This window comes from Maniola jurtina, chromosome 17 (genome assembly GCF_905333055.1).
Source record: "Maniola jurtina chromosome 17, ilManJurt1.1, whole genome shotgun sequence".
NCBI lineage: Eukaryota > Metazoa > Arthropoda > Insecta > Lepidoptera > Nymphalidae > Maniola > Maniola jurtina.
In genome coordinates, this window is record NC_060045.1 from 2,472,968 (window position 1) to 2,490,775 (window position 17,808).

Genomic DNA, 17,808 nt, shown 5'->3' on the forward strand with positions numbered 1-17,808 from the left:
GGTAAAAACCTCATCACTAACAGTGACGTGGATTACACGAATTTTTGAAGACCCTCTATTTGAAAATGGCTAAGAAATAATTTATTTTAGAGTCAAGGTTGCAGCGTAAGAGGTAAAGGTTGCAGCATTGACGTGGTTGCAGCATTACTTTATATGGATTGCAGCATACATTTTGCAGTGGTTGTCACTTTTAGCTTTACATTGTCTGTCTATTGTCATTGTCAACGTCAATTGCAGATTTTCATTGTCTATGCTGTGTATCAAATCGCGAGAAAAGCAAAAAGACGCATTTTATAGTAATTTGTAAATATTTAATTTCTGTAATAAATAAACTAATTTCCTCAGTTGAATATGAGCAATGCAGAGGAATCTTCGTCTTCGCCAAAAGATATGTCGTTTGCAGAAAAGCAAGCTGAACGCTTGAAACGATTGCGTACGCTGCACACAGCCAGAAACGAGGCCAGGACCCACAACCACCAGGAAGTTGTGGCAGAAGAGGCAAGAAATAAGCTACCAACGAACTATGAGGCTAAGAAACGACAAGCGGAATGGTTATTGGACGATCAAAACAAGCGGGAAGAAGCGAGTAAGCAGGGCAAAGATTACGACCGTGTAAAACTTCTGAACATCTCTGCTGTAGAAGCAGAGAGATTAGAGCGCAAGAAAAAGAAGAAAAATCCGGATCAAGGCTTCTCAACTTACGAACAGGCGACCGTGAGACAGTACAATAGACTTGTTAAAAACATGCCTGCAATGGAAAAAGAGCAGTATGAAAAGCAGAAGCAGAAATATGGAGACGCGTTCTACGGCGGTCCTAACGTTATCATACATGGAATGCATGAAGACCGTAAGGATGCCATAGACAAAATGGTGGATGACTTGGAAGGACAGATTGCTAAACGAGCCAAATATTCACGTAGGAGGATACACAATGATGATGCAGACATTGATTATATTAATGAAAGGAATGCCAAGTTTAACAAGAAGTTGGAAAGGTTCTATGGTGAGCATACAGCTGAAATTAAACAGAATCTGGAGAGAGGCACTGCAATATAGATTTTTGTTACTTTGATCAGTTATTTTACCTTCTGGTTACAATTTCTATAGACTGGTAACAGGCCACCATGTTTTGGAGCATTCTTTTAGGTGTCGTTTTGCTCAAAGATGCATAAACCACACCACATTGTTAATGTTGTGCTGCTATGTGCAGGAGTTTCATATAATAAAGGAGTGTGTAAGAGTATATGAATTTGTTTTCACTTTTTAATTTGCGAATGTATGAGCTTAGCATATCTGGAGTTTTATAAAAATATATCTCTGTTTTGTGTACTATAAGTTTTTGACGAAATCTATAGCCTTAACTTAACTTAAACACTTTTTTCACTTTATTGCACGAACAAGTCATACAAAAGGCGGACTTAAGACTTGAGAACATTATCTGCCAGTCAACCTTATGCTCGGACCACATTAAGGTTAACATCAATGCAATCATGAAGATGTGAGAGGTGTGTAGTGGGTATGCTCAAAATTAATATATGTTTTGAGAGATTTTGTATATATTTAGGTATGGTAGGATTCAAGCAATATTCCCTTTTCAATGTTTGAAATGTGTAGTTAAATGCTAGAATTCTTAATTTTTGTGAAGTAGTATAATTATTATGGCTTTGTACAGTTTTTTGTAATATATTTAAGTGTAGTTGTGTCCGACTCTTTAGCAACCAGAGGTTATTTCTATGGATTTGTCTAATGATAATTATTATGAATTTGTATATAATATTTATGTGGTCTAAAGCTGAGATCTATAGTGCATACTTTGCTTTTGTTTAGACTTAAGACAGTTAAAACAAGACAGATTTATGCCATAATTCAGAATTGTGCTAGTCTGAGGAAAGTCAAAGTGTGTTCTATAGGTCTTGACCTGAGACAAGTGTTCACTAGCAATTAATGTAAGAGTTACTTTCCAATGAAAAAACTTGCAGAAATTGACTTGCCACAAGTAATTACACAGTTTAATTGCCAGACCTGGCTTCTGTAAATTTCTTTATTTTATGCCAGATAATATATTAGAATTAATATCTGTCTATGCAAATAGAGTAGAGCAAAGATGTTATGGAGATCAATCACATGATATTGATAGGACAGTTTTTTTGATTGGTCTGTTGATTCAGCTTGACTCCATTTCAGTGGACAGGTACCTTTACATGCTGTAAAATAGCAGGACTTGAATATTCAGTCTAGAATAGATTGTAGTCTGAAATTAGAATTCTGCATTATCCTAATACCAAGTAGCAGAGAAAAATGCAGAAAAGTATTCAAAACCTATGTAGATGAAGCTGGAAAATCCTACTAATATTATAAACGCGAAAGTTTGTATGTATGGATGTTTGTTACTCTTTCACACAAAAGCTACTGGACGGATTTGACTGAATTTTGGATTGGTGATAGATTATACCCTGGATTAATACATAGGCTACTTTTTATCCTGTAAAATGAGTTCCCACAGGATTCTTAAAAACCTATATACTTGGAGACGAAGTCGCGGACATCAGCTAGTATTACTAATATATTCATATTTTTAAATCATTTTTGATGTTTAATATAAGGGATTTTTAATACTGAAAAAAAACAAATTCAACAATATTTCAATAAGTAACAAGTTTATTTTGATACAGATGATAAAAATATTAAGTACATATTGTGTTCACAGATACAATTCTAAAATACATAAAACTATAAAAGCACTTGCTGTTTCATTAATACTGTGCAAGTTAGTAACAAACTATTTAGGTTTACACAACTTTTATAAACTTTATACATATTTAAGCATAAACCACACCACTGGCAATACTGAAACATCTCTTAAATTTTTTCCTTCATGCTGTAAAGTTGTTAAAATTGAGATAGTACCAATTGCCAGTTCAATCTTTATAGTGTCTTGTGTGTGCAAGTGATCCTATTTAACTTTTATGGGGATGTGTATTGAAAAAAAAAAAAAACTTGTACTGAAGGTAATTTTTTTTTTAATGTATATAATAACAATATTATTCAATCAGCTATTTTAATTCAGCTTAGCAATTTAAGTCATTGTACTTACATTATTTTATATAAAAAATTTGTTCAGTGGGAAATTGACTCTTTAATCTTTGGTTTTAATACTTTGTTCAAACTTGCACAGTAAAAACCTTTTCTACCTTAGTAAAATAATATATACAATAATTAATTAATGAGCACAAGATTATTTTTATACAAAGAAATGCTGTTATGCTATGGCCCATCTGGATAATAAATAAATTATATATTTAAATAGGTAATTAATTATAATATTATGTAGAAGTAAGTTATTTGTTTATAGAAGTGGATGATCATTTGCTTTTCTAATCTTTTACTCTATCATTCAATACATAAAACTTTTGTTTTTTTTTTTTAATTAAAAGCTGGTGAAAGTTCTAAGGAAACTAAAATATGTAGTATATTAAGTATATATTTTTTGAGCATTTGATCACCACACGCGTACAGCTGTAGCCGGCAAGAAATATTGTACATCAACCTTTAGAAAGAGGTTTCGGCTTCGTAGAGCGTTGTCTTTGTCACTCATACCTATGTGACGTTTTGTCCGTCTCAACGATAGAGACAACGCTCTACGAATCCGCTATCTCTTTCTAAAGGTTGATGTACAATATTTCCTGTCGGGTACTGTACTACACCTTGTATATTACCAAAACATCCTAGTGGTTTGAGCTATTATAGGTATTAAATACAAAATTTATACATAATGCATTCCCTCAATAGTAAAAAAGTACGCATTTCTTATACCTACACATATAACTATAAGCCATGTTTAAAGTTATATGTGTGAACTGTGAATATTTATTATTAAGACTATAAGATATTTTACATAATGTAAATTCTGAAATTGCATACTTAGTATCTCTGATAAATTGCAGGACCCCTGAGTATAAGGATTAGGGGTTCCTTCATAAATACGGCAAATGCCGAATCTCTTTTTGGGAAGGTAAAGTATTAAATATAAAATATTTTCTTTGCTAATAACCCCACCAAATATAAAGTTAAAGAACTCTTATGTCAGGGACAAATAGCGAAATTTCGGCGCGCGAAATTTTGATAGGTATCTTAAAACACTGTTAAAATGAGACAGCATTATATCGCTGCCTGTCACATAAATCTGACTTCTAAAAAACTTAAATCTGAGCAAAGTTCAAGTTACGCTCTATATAAATCTCAGCCTTGAATCTTAGCAAAGTCAAAGTAAGTATCTACGCTCTTTCGAAATTATGTGGATACATACAAATGATACAAAGCAAGAGTGAATATGCACCTTTTGGGCAAGCAAGCTCCACCTTAGCTGCATCATCTCGTTTGGTGCGATTTTAGCCAAGCGCAAGCCTATACTTGCCTATAGTCAAAAATATACAATACCTATTTCATTAGCCATTTTACCTAATTATCATCTACAAGAGTTATTATGAACTAGTAACGCCGGATGATAAGCTTTTCTTCCAGCAAGCATCTACTGTGTGCATAATATGTACCTACCTACCTATGATGACACCTGCCTATTAATATTTGGCCACTTACAGTTATATATTTCATAGTTTTTTCTATTACTCACTTATAAGAGCTGCTTGTACATACCATGCCAAACCTGTTAGTTCAATGGCTTCAGTAGGCACACAATGGCTCAGTCACCGACATCTATTGTACCTACCTACGGTCTTGAAATTAAAGCATATAAACTTAATCAATTTTCGACGTTTGCGGCTTGTCAAGTATTTTTTTTGATGTGATGTGATGGAGTCCTTTTATTTCCTTATGGAAGTTCCATGAAAGAATAAAAAGTGGAGGACGGAATAAAAAGTGCAGCACTTTTTGATGGTTTCCATAATTCTGAACGTGCAAAGAGCATTGGGCTAATGTATTCAGGCTCTCTTTTCTTGAAGTTTCTTTAAAAAATTGGCTTATTTTGCTCCCGCTGCCACACAGCCTATTATAAAGTAGGTACTACTAACTACCTACATTTAAAAAAAATGGATCAATTAAAAAATCTTCAACTCGCAGCTATAACGCGTGGCGAACGTAAAACTTCAATTGATCTTTGTTTAGAGCAGCTACACAGGTACCTATACCATGTGAAAAACGGAAGCCTTTTCTTGACAAAGCTGATGAAAGTCTAAAATGAGAGCACTCTTAAAAAGATAACCTTAAATAATAATGTGTAATGCACCCTATGAAAGTCTCAATAGCTCAACGTTAAACGAGCAGACAGAAATCCGAAAGGTCGGCTGTTCAAAACCCACCCGTTGCACTATTGTCGTACCTACTCCTAGCACAAGCTTTTCGCTCAATCAGAGGGGAAGGTTAGTTACCGTTGACATGGCTAATATTCTTTAAAAAAATCTCATTCTGTGAGGGCTGAGAGGAGACCCGTGCTCAGTAGTGGGCCGGCCACAGCTTGATCATGATAATGATGATGATGAATATTATGCACACAGTATTTTCCATCCTTAATCTGCTTTCTTGAATATTACTAATGCTATAGGTAAGTAGAAGCACATACTTCTTGCTCGATAAACCCTTTAAAAATATGTTTTTTTATTCGTCAGTAAGGAATATTCAGGATTTTCGGGTTCGTCAAGTGTGTCATTTTTTTCGTAAGAGTCACTCGTCTTCTTCAATATCATAAAAATTCAATGGAATCTAAATTGTATTTTCAGAAGGATTGCCTAGGTAGCATAATATTATGCTAGTTCGCTCTGATAGTGCTCATTTTAAGGCTGGCGGAATATTATCAGAAGTTGTCTGTTAAAAAAAAAAATTGTCTCTCTCACTCTGCGAACTTCAAAAGCGTACGTCCGATCAGGCAACTATTCTGAAATTCGTGTCTGCGGGATCTACTACTTTTTCGGTCAGAAATTTCTGACAATATGCAGTCCGCTTAAATTATGTATCTGGTCTAAAAATTTTGCTATCCTTCTCATCTGTTTGAAGAATAAGGGTGCGTTTCCACTAAAGTTGAGCGGAGCAGAGACATATTTTCGTATGACATCATTACATGATTGGGCTATTAATCTCCGTTTCAGAGGAAATGAACCCTTACACGGTACACTAGTTTTGATAATTTAGCTGGTTATAGAATATAAAAATCAACCATCAAGTTCACCATAAAATTCCAGCATTTATCATTTCATCAAGTTAGGAATATAGTTTTATACTTGTAACTTTGTAAGTGAGGGTAGATAAATAATTATTTCCCGTAAAAGTTGCACTGTTGTAAGTCATGATGACTTCTATATGAACTAGCTCACAAAAATCAAGTTTTGGGTAACTGTTGCAGGCTACTACCGTGTATCAAATTAAAACTTTGAAACATACTTAGGTACAGCAACTTGATATCAATGTGCTTAGTATGAGATTTGACGTTGAAAGAATTTGGGTGTCGAAACACTACATTATTAAAGAGAAAAAGACCTTAACTGCCTTGTTTTAAAGCTCAAGTTCGTCCATACATCTACAGCTAGCGCTACAAGCGGTAACCTTGAGAAATTAAAATCGATGGTACTGAATTTTTTATCTTAAATCAAGGAAATTGAGGTCCATTTTACTTTGACGTTATTGTTTGGACGTTCGAATTCTACCAACGTTGGTGAGATGTAATACCTCGTACTAAGCACTCAGGCATTTATAGTGATTTTGATCATAGAACTAGGATTTGAGCTGACTTAAGCAAAAATGGTTTTTGCTTCATTCAGGTCAGGTCATGTTGAGAGTATGTTTCTACTTTCTACCTTCTAACATCACATTAATAACATTGCTAGTTAGTTATGGTTGTTGCTCTATGCCATTCGTTGCACAAATGAGTGCTTACAAAAATGTAGGTAGATTTTTTTACAACTTTTTAAACCTTAGTTTATAACAGATTCAATAATATAATTTATTATATTTTATCAAAATATATTACATAGACGTACATTGGCGCTAGTGCAGTAGTACATAAATCCCAAACTAAACTGACAGATCGAGTAACAGTGTTGTCCTTTTCTTAATGTTTACTTCGGAAAGGGACAGCACTACCTTAGACCAAATTCAAAGTCATTTGACCAATGAATTGAGCCTTAGACCAATGATCTAGAAAAAAATGCAATCAGCATGCATTTAATCATATGTGGTATCTACTGTCTACCTATAGGTACCTCGTTTCACTGAGACGGCTCGTGAGGAAGGCCACGGCTTGTGAGGTGACAATTAACGTAACAAGTGTAAATTAAAAATTTATAACACCCCCGACAATTGAAGGTTACAGTAACTAGAAAAGAGCTGATTACTTTCAAACGGCTGAACCGATTTTCTCGGATTATAGCTAAGAACACTCTCGATCAAGCCACCTTTCAAACAAAAAAAAATAAATTAAAATCGGTTCATTAGTTTAGGAGCTAGTTACGATGCCACAGACAGATACACAGCTACACACGTCAAACTTATAACACCCCTCTTTTTGGGTCGGGGGTTAAAAATCAAGGCTCTCAAAGTCGCTGCCACTCTCTTTGAACCTACAGTGCACCCATGAGCTGTCTCAGTGAAACGGCACACCCATAATTACTACTCCATAGGGATGTCAATTAACGGCACAATCATTACTATGAGGTCTCACAGTGCGCTCGAACGCATAGTGTGGGTTCCACCAATCAGATCATTGTAAATTGACGTGAGACAGTAATCTGATTGGTGGAACCTACACTGTGCGTTCGAGCGCACTATGAGACCTCAGTAACGTTTGTGAATACGGGTGTTAGTTTCGGGCTTTTGTACAACATTACCAGCACTTACTTAAATTATATACTTATATTTATATATAATAACAATATAATTTCCCTATCCACCTTAAGTGCAGCAGTGCTTTAAACGAAAATAACGAAGTTATTCGCATTTGGTACAACAGAGCACTCACTGAGAATAGGAAAGGAAAAACCAAAACTGTATCAAATTGAGTCAAGGCTCTCATAACCACGCTGAAACAGCGTTAAACTCTTTTTGGGTAGCCACCCATACAAAAAATAAAATAAAAGTTTCACAATGCCAAATTCATATTTAATAAAAAGTTAGACCTTATTTATTTGAATCTTCTCGTTTTAGCAAGCTAACAATAAAATTATCTATTTCCTCTAAAAGAAGGCGACAACCCTGATTCTTATAGTTCTTATCACTACCAACAGAAGAACCTAAATAAAACATTATTTTTTGGAATGTGCGAATCGAACTGAACTAAAAAAAAATTAAAGCTACCAAATGCGAATATCACAGATAGTTAATTCTACTAATCCCACTGCACTTAAGATAGGATTCTCTTAAAAATACATTTCACTGTAATTACCGCCCTGTTTCATAAAACCCACGACCGCACAATTTCTGAAAATAGAAAATTTCGTGTCATGAAAGCCAATTCAACCCCATAAATTTAAAAGATTCCGACGAATTGAGAACCTCCTTCTTTTTTTTGAAGTCGGTTAAAAGAAGCAATGAAACATAAGCCATGATTGAAATTTGGCCACAGATTTCTAAAAAAGATAAAGTACCTAATTCTCTTGTAATAAATCTCTAAACAAAATTGACAAGTTACGTACTAAGACTATAATTTCAGTTTAGTTCTGGAGATTGTGAACAACAGAATTAGCCACAGTATCTGCAAATTATTTTAATTGTGGCTGTACAGTACACAGCATATTTGTACGGTGTATCACTCTCTAGACTAAAGCTGAGATGTATAGAGCCAACTTTGACTTTGCTCAGACTTAAGTTTCAGTTAAAACGAAACAGATTTATGTCAGCGATATAACGCGGTCTCGTTTTAACAAATGTCTTATTTTTAAATCAAAGTCAAAGTACGCTCTATACATTTCAACCTAAGTATAGAGCCAACTTTTGCTTTACTCAGACTTGTTTCAGTTAAAACGAAACAGATTATGTTAGCGATTATAACGTTGTCTCGTCTTGACAGTGTCTTAGGTCTGAACAAAGTCAAAGTTCGCTCTATAGATCTTATCCCAAGAGTCGAGAGATACGCACGGTGGTTATCAGGCGCGAGTGAGCGATTTGTCTAAGAGTTGAAGCACAACATATGAGAGATATTGTGATTGGTAAACAAATTTAGCGAAAAGCAGCGTAGTGGAGGAAAGATTGTCTAGCATCGTGGGAAACAGGTCTCCTGAACTGATCAACCAATCGCTCGCTCCCACGGGAAAATCCCCTACGCCCCTTTCGGTCCACCAAAGAGACCTAAAAAATCCATACCGCACATTTGCTAAATTGTTTGTCAATCATTGTAACAGAAGTTCCGCTCATTATACCAAGCGGTATATTGTACACTGAATATATCTGCATCTTTGCATACTTGTTTTTAATTAATAGGTTTATCTTAAAAAATATCAATATACTCACTCCGTCGACCTGGCATCAAGCGCACTGTGATTCCTTCGGGCGATCGCACTGCATGGAAAAAAATAAAATTGTGTTTTTTAACTGTACAGATAACGAATACGTGATACAGATTAAAATAAAACAGCGGCACAATCAAAAACACCACAGACAATGAAGCGTTAGGCATTAATAAAAAAGTACTTACCCTGTTCGAAATTAATTGGTATCTATTTTTTTTTAACTATAACCATCAATGAAAATAGGAGATTTATGTTAAAACATAAATAAAGCAAGAATATTTTATTTTGCTAACTTTTTATTCTCATTCAATAAACATTATTTAAAAATTATTGATCACATTTTAAGCCTATTATACCTATCATACAAATTCAACAGTAAAATCTTAATTTGCAATCTCTTATGTAAGTGCAAAATCTAGATATATAAAAACATTTTAACTATTTTGTTATTTTCTGCTTTATTACTTCAATATAACTTCAAAATTGATACACACAAATTCATCTCCACAAAATCAAGACTAACATTTTGAAGTATTAGTATAAACTTAGCCTATATAGGAGGCATTTAAGTACAATCCATTTTCATATTCATGGAAGCAAAAAACGTTTTTTTTTAATAATCACAGTTAAATTCGATAAATATTGTGATAGTGATTGTTCATTGCATCTTCCTCTAAATGATTTAACTAAATATAAAAGTGTATTTTATTTATCTATCTACCCACCTTAATTTAATTGTGATCTTTCAGTATAGGTACATTAAAAATTGTCTTTGTAAACAAAATTGTGATTCTATTATAAAAATTTTGGAATGTTAATAAGTATAATATTATGCATACAATAATAAAATTAGTCTGCCTATACAGCACCGTCGAATTAATCTCAAATACCTAATACTTTATTGCTTTTAAAATTGCAGTCTAAATATTTTAATAGAAAGTATCTATTCGCTTGGAATTCTATACTATTATAAGTTATTATTTTACTTCTATATAAATCCGTTTTATACCATTCCCAAAAAAAAAAAAAAGAATATATATTATTTTTAATACATGACAATGTAAAAGGCACTTATATATTGTTTTTAATTTTAAAAAGTGATGTATTAAATTTTCTAATCTGAGCAAAATAGCAAGTTGAGCAATATTTTAAAAATACGATATGGCTAGAGAATGCCTGAAAAATGTATAATTTTATAATTCATTTTTTGGCAAGGCGCTTCAAATAGTCTTTGAATGAGATCTTGTGATGCCTCGAGTTTGACCAGATAACAAGTGATGTATTTATTTATTAATCAGCCTAATAATAATAGTCAAAACAAATAAATATTATTAAATATTGGTAGTAACCTAATAATAATTATAAAGTAATGTAACAAACATACATCTATCTCATAAAATTTCATAGTTTCCTTACATTAAAAAAACTTCTATCACATACTTCGTTTTATAATAATTCATATTACAATCGCATAATATAGGTAAAAAATTGATAATTTCATAAAAATTTAGATAAGACCACCTTGGCTATTCTGATATATTTTTGTATCTTCAGGAAAATATTTATTGCTACCAATTACAATGGGAAATTCCCTTTATAAATATCATTATATTTTTTGTTTAAAATTACTTTACTTATCGGTATGATTAGTAAGTATTATCCATACTAATTAACATAAATGCGAAAGTATGTCTGATTTCCACTTTTTCCAGGACTATCTGCTCAACCGATTTTGACGAAAGGTACTTACAAAGATAGCTTGTGTCTCATAGACAGACATAAGCCATTGTTTATTCCAGATAATAGCCTCCAAGGGTTTATCAAAACCTAAATCTATGCAGACGAAGTCACAGGTATCATCAAGTAATATAATAAACTACATACAGCCCGGTAACTGATAAATCTTCTGGTATATACACATAAGTCTAAATCTAAAATCTTATAATATGAAAGTTAATTCAAATACAAAAACGAACACACATGCAACAAATGTCCAGTATCAATCAGGAACATTTGGAACAACGACAAGAAAAAAACAAGAAAATGCCAACCTCCTTTCCAAAAGTCTTATACGAACTGGCATATTCTTACACAGTGGTCATGCCACATGCTAGGTTATAGTTCAAAGTTCACGCACAACACTGTTTTAGTACTTTAGTAGCCTCCTTTGTAAAAACATGAGTTTTAGTTAAAACACTTAATGTACACTTTTATACACATTGACAGTCACTTTGATGAATTTTTCATCAGTATCATAAGTTCACCCACAATTGGGCATAGGTTTTAGGAACCAGTGTCAGTTATCAGAAGTTAAATAGCCATTCACGGCATATAGTGAATGAATTGAAGCTAGTACCAATCAAGATCCAGATTTTTACGGGCTATACATTAACTGCCCGGTAATCGCTGACCAAATTAGAGATCGGTGCGTCGGTGACATCAGTGGACTGTATATTAGCACCTCTCCTATTCCTGTCTCTGAAGGAGCCGAACCCCGAGTCGTGGGTCATGGCAGGGGACGTACCTACAAATATCCGGGGCATGTCACACTCTTCGCACTTGTCCAGCAGGGGGTGGTTGCGGAAGGTGCACATGTGGCACTGCCACGAGGCGGTGGGCCGCTGCCCCGTGTAGATGTTGCTGTAGAAGTTGCCAGAGTCGTCCGTTTCTGCAACGCGCATTACACGGGCTAGTGAACAAAAAGTTGGGCATTAATAAATTTTTCTTACTCAGAAGTTGCAACATGGCGGTTTGCGCAGATCATACACTAATGATTAAGTTCACAAACTTGGCTGAGATCTATTTTTAACCGACTTCCAAAAAAGGAGGAGGTTCTCAATTCGTCGGAATCTTTTTTTTTTTTTTTATGTATGTTCCCCGATTACTCAAAGACCCCTGGACCGATTTGGAAATTTTTTTTTTTGTTTGAAAGGGTATACTGTGCAGGTGGTCCCATATAAATTTGGTGAAGATCTGATGAATATCTTCGGAGATGGAGAACAGAACTCCTCAATAGATAGGAGCAAATTGCTCGCGATCAGTGCAATAGCTTAGTAAACAGTAGGGTTTTAACTGGGCATAGCATATTATAGTACAGTGGGGCCACTAAAAATTGTGAAATAAAAAATTTTCAAAAGAAAAATAAAACCGACTTCAAAAACCACAAACACTAAAAAGTAAAAAATAACTTTTATTTAGCTACACATGTAATGTACCTAGGTATGAAGTCGGGCGAGCTTCACTCTTGGATTTCTAATTTTGTTTTAATATGCTCGCTCGACTTCATACCTAGGTACATTACATGTGTAGCTAAATAAAAGTTATTTTTTACTTTTTAGTGTTTGTGGTTTTTGAAGTCGGTTTTATTTTTCTTTTGAAAATTTTTTGGATAATGCACACTCACAAATGCTTTGCCATGTTCAAATTGGAGTACTTGTTTCCATGCATTATACAAAATGTAACAAAATACACATATCACAAAAATGATTACATCAGGTTTTTCTCTACATATTCAATACTGATAAGGAGATAATGATACTCATATTACAAGATCACTGTTATGGCCCCTAAGTAAGTATAGTGAGTGAATATTTTTAGATATTTCGACTTTTCGGTGGGTTTGATATAATTACATAATTAAAAGACCTTATTTGTCAACCACAGGTAACTTATTTGTGGTAGGCCACAAACTTTCAAAAATAACAATTAAATTCGAAGATAATAATCTAAATTCTAACATATACTGGTGCAAGTTTTGTTTGACACTGTTTTGCTAGTATTAAAAAAATTGTGCGTGTTTTGCACATCCAGGACTGTCTCGTCATATAGCTCTTACAACTATTTTTTAACTAAAATAATTTAGTAAACCTAACAAAAAAATTAGAGACAGCTGGACAAAACAACCTTCCTTCTGTAGGACTGGGGCCACTACCATCCCTTATAGTATTCAACAATTTTAATTTGATACAAGTTTTATATGAAAATGTCAAAACAATGTACATTATTACTTTAAGCGGTGGTAGTAGGGCCCCTGTACTTAGTGTAACTATGAATAAAAAGGCCAACTTACCGCTACCCCGCATCTCCAGCCTCTTAGCGAGCGTGTCACACTCATCCCGCAGCCTCTCCACACAGTCCCGCAGCATCTGCACAGCGCTGGGCGAGGGCGGCGCCGCGGCCAGGACCTGCGTCTCCCGGTTCAGCTGGGCCAAACAACCCTTCTCTTGCGCTAGCGCTGACGCTAATCTTGCTAGACGCTCTTTTTGACGCTCGATGAGGTTGCGATCTGGAAATTTACATAGCTTATTTCATTCATGGGCCTTATATTCATAAGCCATGGGTCTTCACATGGAAACGCAGATGGAAACGAGAGAGAATAAAAGTCATGGGTCACTGAGCGGGCGATGTAGGATATATTTTTTTTTTTTATAAAAAGAATATTAGCCATACTCCCCTTTCCCCTCCAATTAAGCGTAAAGCTTGTGCCAGGAGTGGGTACGACAATAGTGCAACGGATGGGGTTTGAACCGCCGACCTTTCGTAATTCAATCCGCTCCTCAACCGTTGAGCTATCGAGGCTCGAGGATATTAATATTGTTACGTGATCAAATCAAAACAAAGAGATTAACAGGAAAACCACATGGGACTTAATTACGAAAACATAACAGCTATAGCGTGACAATCCCCTTTAATTGTATTATATTTAATATTGTAATAAGAGCTACGTACTACGATAAATACCTACGATGATTTAGAGTTATCGATATTTCAACCCAGTTAAACCACAAAACAAGACTAAAAGCACCTATAGGCAGGCAGATACTCTCGTTATTCCCTAGAAAATGAATTTTTGCAGCAAAAATACCATAAATTCTGCCAATCACACCATGGATTGAGATTGTACCAATGATTGATGTAGCTTTTTAGTAATTGATAAGAACAGAAACTAACAGACAGCTCATCGAGGTTTGTTTGAAGAACCGATAGACATTGAGGTGCCAAGGTAATTGAATGACAACGGTGCAATGGGAAACACAGCATTAAAATGACATGAGTATACAAACAGCACAAGAGCATGTTCTGTGGAGATCCTTGCAAGACTATCAAGAGGTCTACATCCAAGAGTATCAGTTGATGACGACGATTTTATTCATAAATGAAGGTGCAACAATAGCTATAGCAGGGTAAATTGACTTAATTTAACATCCATACTATTACTAATATTATAAATGCAAAAGTGTGTCTGTCTGTCTGCTACGTTTTCACAGCCCAACCGCTGAATCGATTTTAATGATATTTGGTACAGACTTGGGATACATCCCAGGGAAGGACATAGGCTACTTTTTATCCTGGAAAATCAAAGAGTTCCTAGGGGATTTAAAAAATTGAAATCCACGCTGGTAAAGCCACAGGCATCCCCTATTAATTATAATATTTACAAGTCAATATGAAAATCTAGTTGGTCTCTAATCTGTAAGCTATATTACCAACATGTTAGGTATTCACAAAGTGAAATCAACATCATTGCAAAACCACACAGTAGGTAATCAATTTCCAGTTTTGTGACAATATTAATTGAGTCACCTCACTTTTATATTTACCCATTCTCATTTGAATTAGCATAATGTGTTAGCAAATATACATAATGTTTCACAGGAAATTCAACATAACAAAACATCATTATATTTTAATTTAATAAAGTATGGTTATGTAATGTTATTCTTGCTAAGGCTTATTACTTAATTACATTTTATATTTCTTTTGCTTCTCAGGTAACCTGGTCTATCAGTATATTGACTAGTACTAGGCAAACTTGCAAGATAACTAGGAAAAGTATGATATTGTACTTATCATGTAGATTATACAAAGTAGTTCTTGGAAGTTTATATTTGCCTGATAATCTTGATCTCTATCTCTTGAGATGATTATGGTTTCAGAAATTACAAAGATTTGCTATGGGACATTTCCCTAGAGCAGTCTAGGCTACAATGGTCAATAAATATTTATAAAAGAAATAATAAGCTTGATTTCATCAAAACAGACAGATCTTTGTCAAAGTGCAATAGGCACCACCCGCCTTGCATTGTAAGGTCTACATCTCCTGAGGTCTAGTGTTAGACTGAAAGAAGCATGGTGTTTTATAGGACTTGTGTGGTGGCAATGCATCTGTTTTGCTTGGTGGTTTGTTTCTTGCTGCAGTGAAAGACAGGTGATGCATATTGCTCGATACACATACTCATTTGTCTGTTTAGGTAGATTATAACAAATTAAGTTTATTGTTTCTTGTATTTAATAGAGTTCCTCAAAGTAACACCGGCTTCTATCCAACAAATATTTAATTATCATTAGTGTTTATGTATATAATTTACCTAGTATTAAAAGTTCTTACCATATGATTGTCCAGGTGGTTCAGGAGCTGCCCTCATGGGCCTGGGGGACTCTATACGCGACGACTGCGGCGGCGGTGGAGCCCTGCGTCTAACTTGTTGCGGCCGCGCAGTGCTAGGGCTCACAGTAACAGTCACATGCCCTTCAAACCCCCCTTCTTCCTCCCGCGTATCCCTCACAGGACTCGCCATGTTGGATGTTGGAGTACAAACTGTTAAATTAACTGATGTTATAGCTCTTGGACTATCGTAATCTTCTAACCCGTAACCATGACTAATGTCCATATGACAGTTAACATTCACAGATAAGTTTAAAGGATACCCAGGTCTGTAGGAACCTGAATCAGGTTTTTTTTCTTTGCTTTCTGGTTTTTGTACTGATGGTGCAGGGGAGACAGTCCGACAGTTCTCAGCTTCTGGTTGTTTTAAATTCTCTTTAAATGCAATGTCTGGATTTGGTTTGATAAAGTTCAGTGTGTTAGGTCGCTGGGGTTTTTCTTGCGGAACTGTTTCTTGTGGAACTGTTTCTTGCAGAACTGTTTCTTGCGGGGATGCAGGCTGTGGTTCTTGCTTTATTGTTTTTTTCTCCTTTACCTCCTTCTTACCCTCTAACTTTTCATGTAAATTGGCCTTTACCTTATTGCTTTTCAGAATCTTGTAATTGGTGCTCCCTGGTTGTTCACAATTCTTTATTTGCTCAGCCTGTTTGCATTCATTGGATATTAGATCCTCTTGGATTTTCTTTTCTTCTGTATTGTTCTCATTAGTTAACTCCAGGTCGCTGGGTGATTCAGCGTGGTATTTTGCATAGCAGTTGTCAATGTTTATAATAGTTACTGGAGACAGAGCATTGTTTGTGACATTTGGTTTACTATCAACAACATTTTGGTTTGCATCTGTGTTTAACTTGGGTTTCTCCTCATCTGACTCTATGTTGTTGCTAATCACAGCCTGCTGGGGACCCTGGCAAGTTGACTCGACGGCAGTTATCTGGGCAACTTGGTACTGGACTACAGGCTGGTTGCGGCATTTGAGAGGGAGGTTGTCTCGGAGCTTGCTGAGCTGGCGCGCTGCGGCCGACGAGGAGGCATGGTAGGCGTGCGTTAAGGAGGCTTTGACTTCGCTATGGAGGTGTGTCTCACAAGCTTTCTTGTCGTGACAGTATAGCTCAATAGTGTTGGACACAACATGGTCGGGGACACCCGGAAACTTTTGTTTTAGCTCATGGAACAATTGCATAAGCGATATATTGGTGCACGCACATGGTGAAGGGCTCGCAGCGCTATCGGAGGGGGCAGACATCGCCGCCCATCCTCGCGGAACACCTCCTCTGCGCCGTGAACCTCCCCTCACTGCACCAATGATATCACACAGATACTTACCAGCCAAGATTCGTAAACATCACACGGGAGTAGCGAAATTTTATTGTCTTTTCGCTCTAGTGACGTCACAAACCCTATAATCTCCTCATACAGTTACGTACACATCACTGAACTTTCACGATTTCGAACATTCATGACTCGCTAATCCCTGCGGTACACATGTAACGAAAAAGAGCACATAACCAGACAAGGCTGAATTTTTATATCTTTTGTTATCATCATACCAAAGCTATTTTTCGACTTGTTGCGACACCTTAAATAACTATGTTGCACTTTATATTGGAAGGACACCACCACCTGTAAGTTCCGGCTTTAATGGATGTAGCTTGATAATGTAATAGCTCAAGAAACATTTGCAAACCCAAAAAATAAAATTTATGAAAATTACAAACTTGTCAATCCGTATCTTCCATTTTGGCCTTTGAGCATAGACAAAAGTTTCATTTTTATTTTTTATTTACAAAATGTTGCCATTTAGCAAAAAAATATAGCCCGTGGTCAGTGCCACAGACATCAGACATTTAATAAAATGAGACCATAGACAAAAAGATTTTCAAAGGATACCTATTCGTCTGTGTCCAATGTCATAAG

At 35.4% G+C, this 17,808-nt stretch overlaps 2 protein-coding genes and 1 long non-coding RNA gene across 7 annotated transcripts; 2 read left to right on the forward strand and 1 right to left on the reverse strand.

The window, feature by feature from the left end:
• Positions 1-229: 229 nt before the first annotated feature.
• On the forward strand, positions 230-1,164 carry LOC123873571 (pre-mRNA-splicing factor Syf2). Its single transcript, XM_045918454.1, has one exon. The coding sequence runs from the start codon at positions 352-354 to the stop codon at positions 1,054-1,056; it is 705 nt and encodes a 234-aa protein (XP_045774410.1). The 5' UTR covers positions 230-351; the 3' UTR covers positions 1,057-1,164.
• Positions 1,165-7,807: 6,643 nt separating this feature from the next.
• LOC123873560 lies at positions 7,808-17,659 on the reverse strand. 5 transcript variants are annotated; one of them, XM_045918441.1, is made up of 5 exons: positions 15,838-17,659; positions 13,519-13,734; positions 11,974-12,117; positions 9,451-9,498; positions 7,808-8,421 (listed from the first exon to the last, which is right to left on the reverse strand). In XM_045918441.1, exons 1-5 carry the CDS (start codon positions 17,135-17,137, stop codon positions 8,396-8,398), a joined length of 1,734 nt encoding a protein of 577 aa, XP_045774397.1. In that variant the 5' UTR covers positions 17,138-17,659; the 3' UTR covers positions 7,808-8,395. The 5 variants fall into 5 exon arrangements, with proteins under 5 accessions (XP_045774397.1, XP_045774396.1, XP_045774394.1 ...); XM_045918440.1 differs by having other exon boundaries at positions 11,974-12,138; positions 15,838-17,658; XM_045918438.1 differs by lacking the exons at positions 7,808-8,421; positions 9,451-9,498 and having other exon boundaries at positions 10,547-12,138; positions 15,838-16,351; positions 16,382-17,658.
• On the forward strand, positions 9,505-11,477 carry LOC123873587. Its single transcript, XR_006797713.1, has 2 exons — positions 9,505-9,652; positions 9,693-11,477. It is a non-coding gene; the product is annotated as an uncharacterized LOC123873587 (long non-coding RNA).
• Positions 17,660-17,808: the final 149 nt, after the last annotated feature.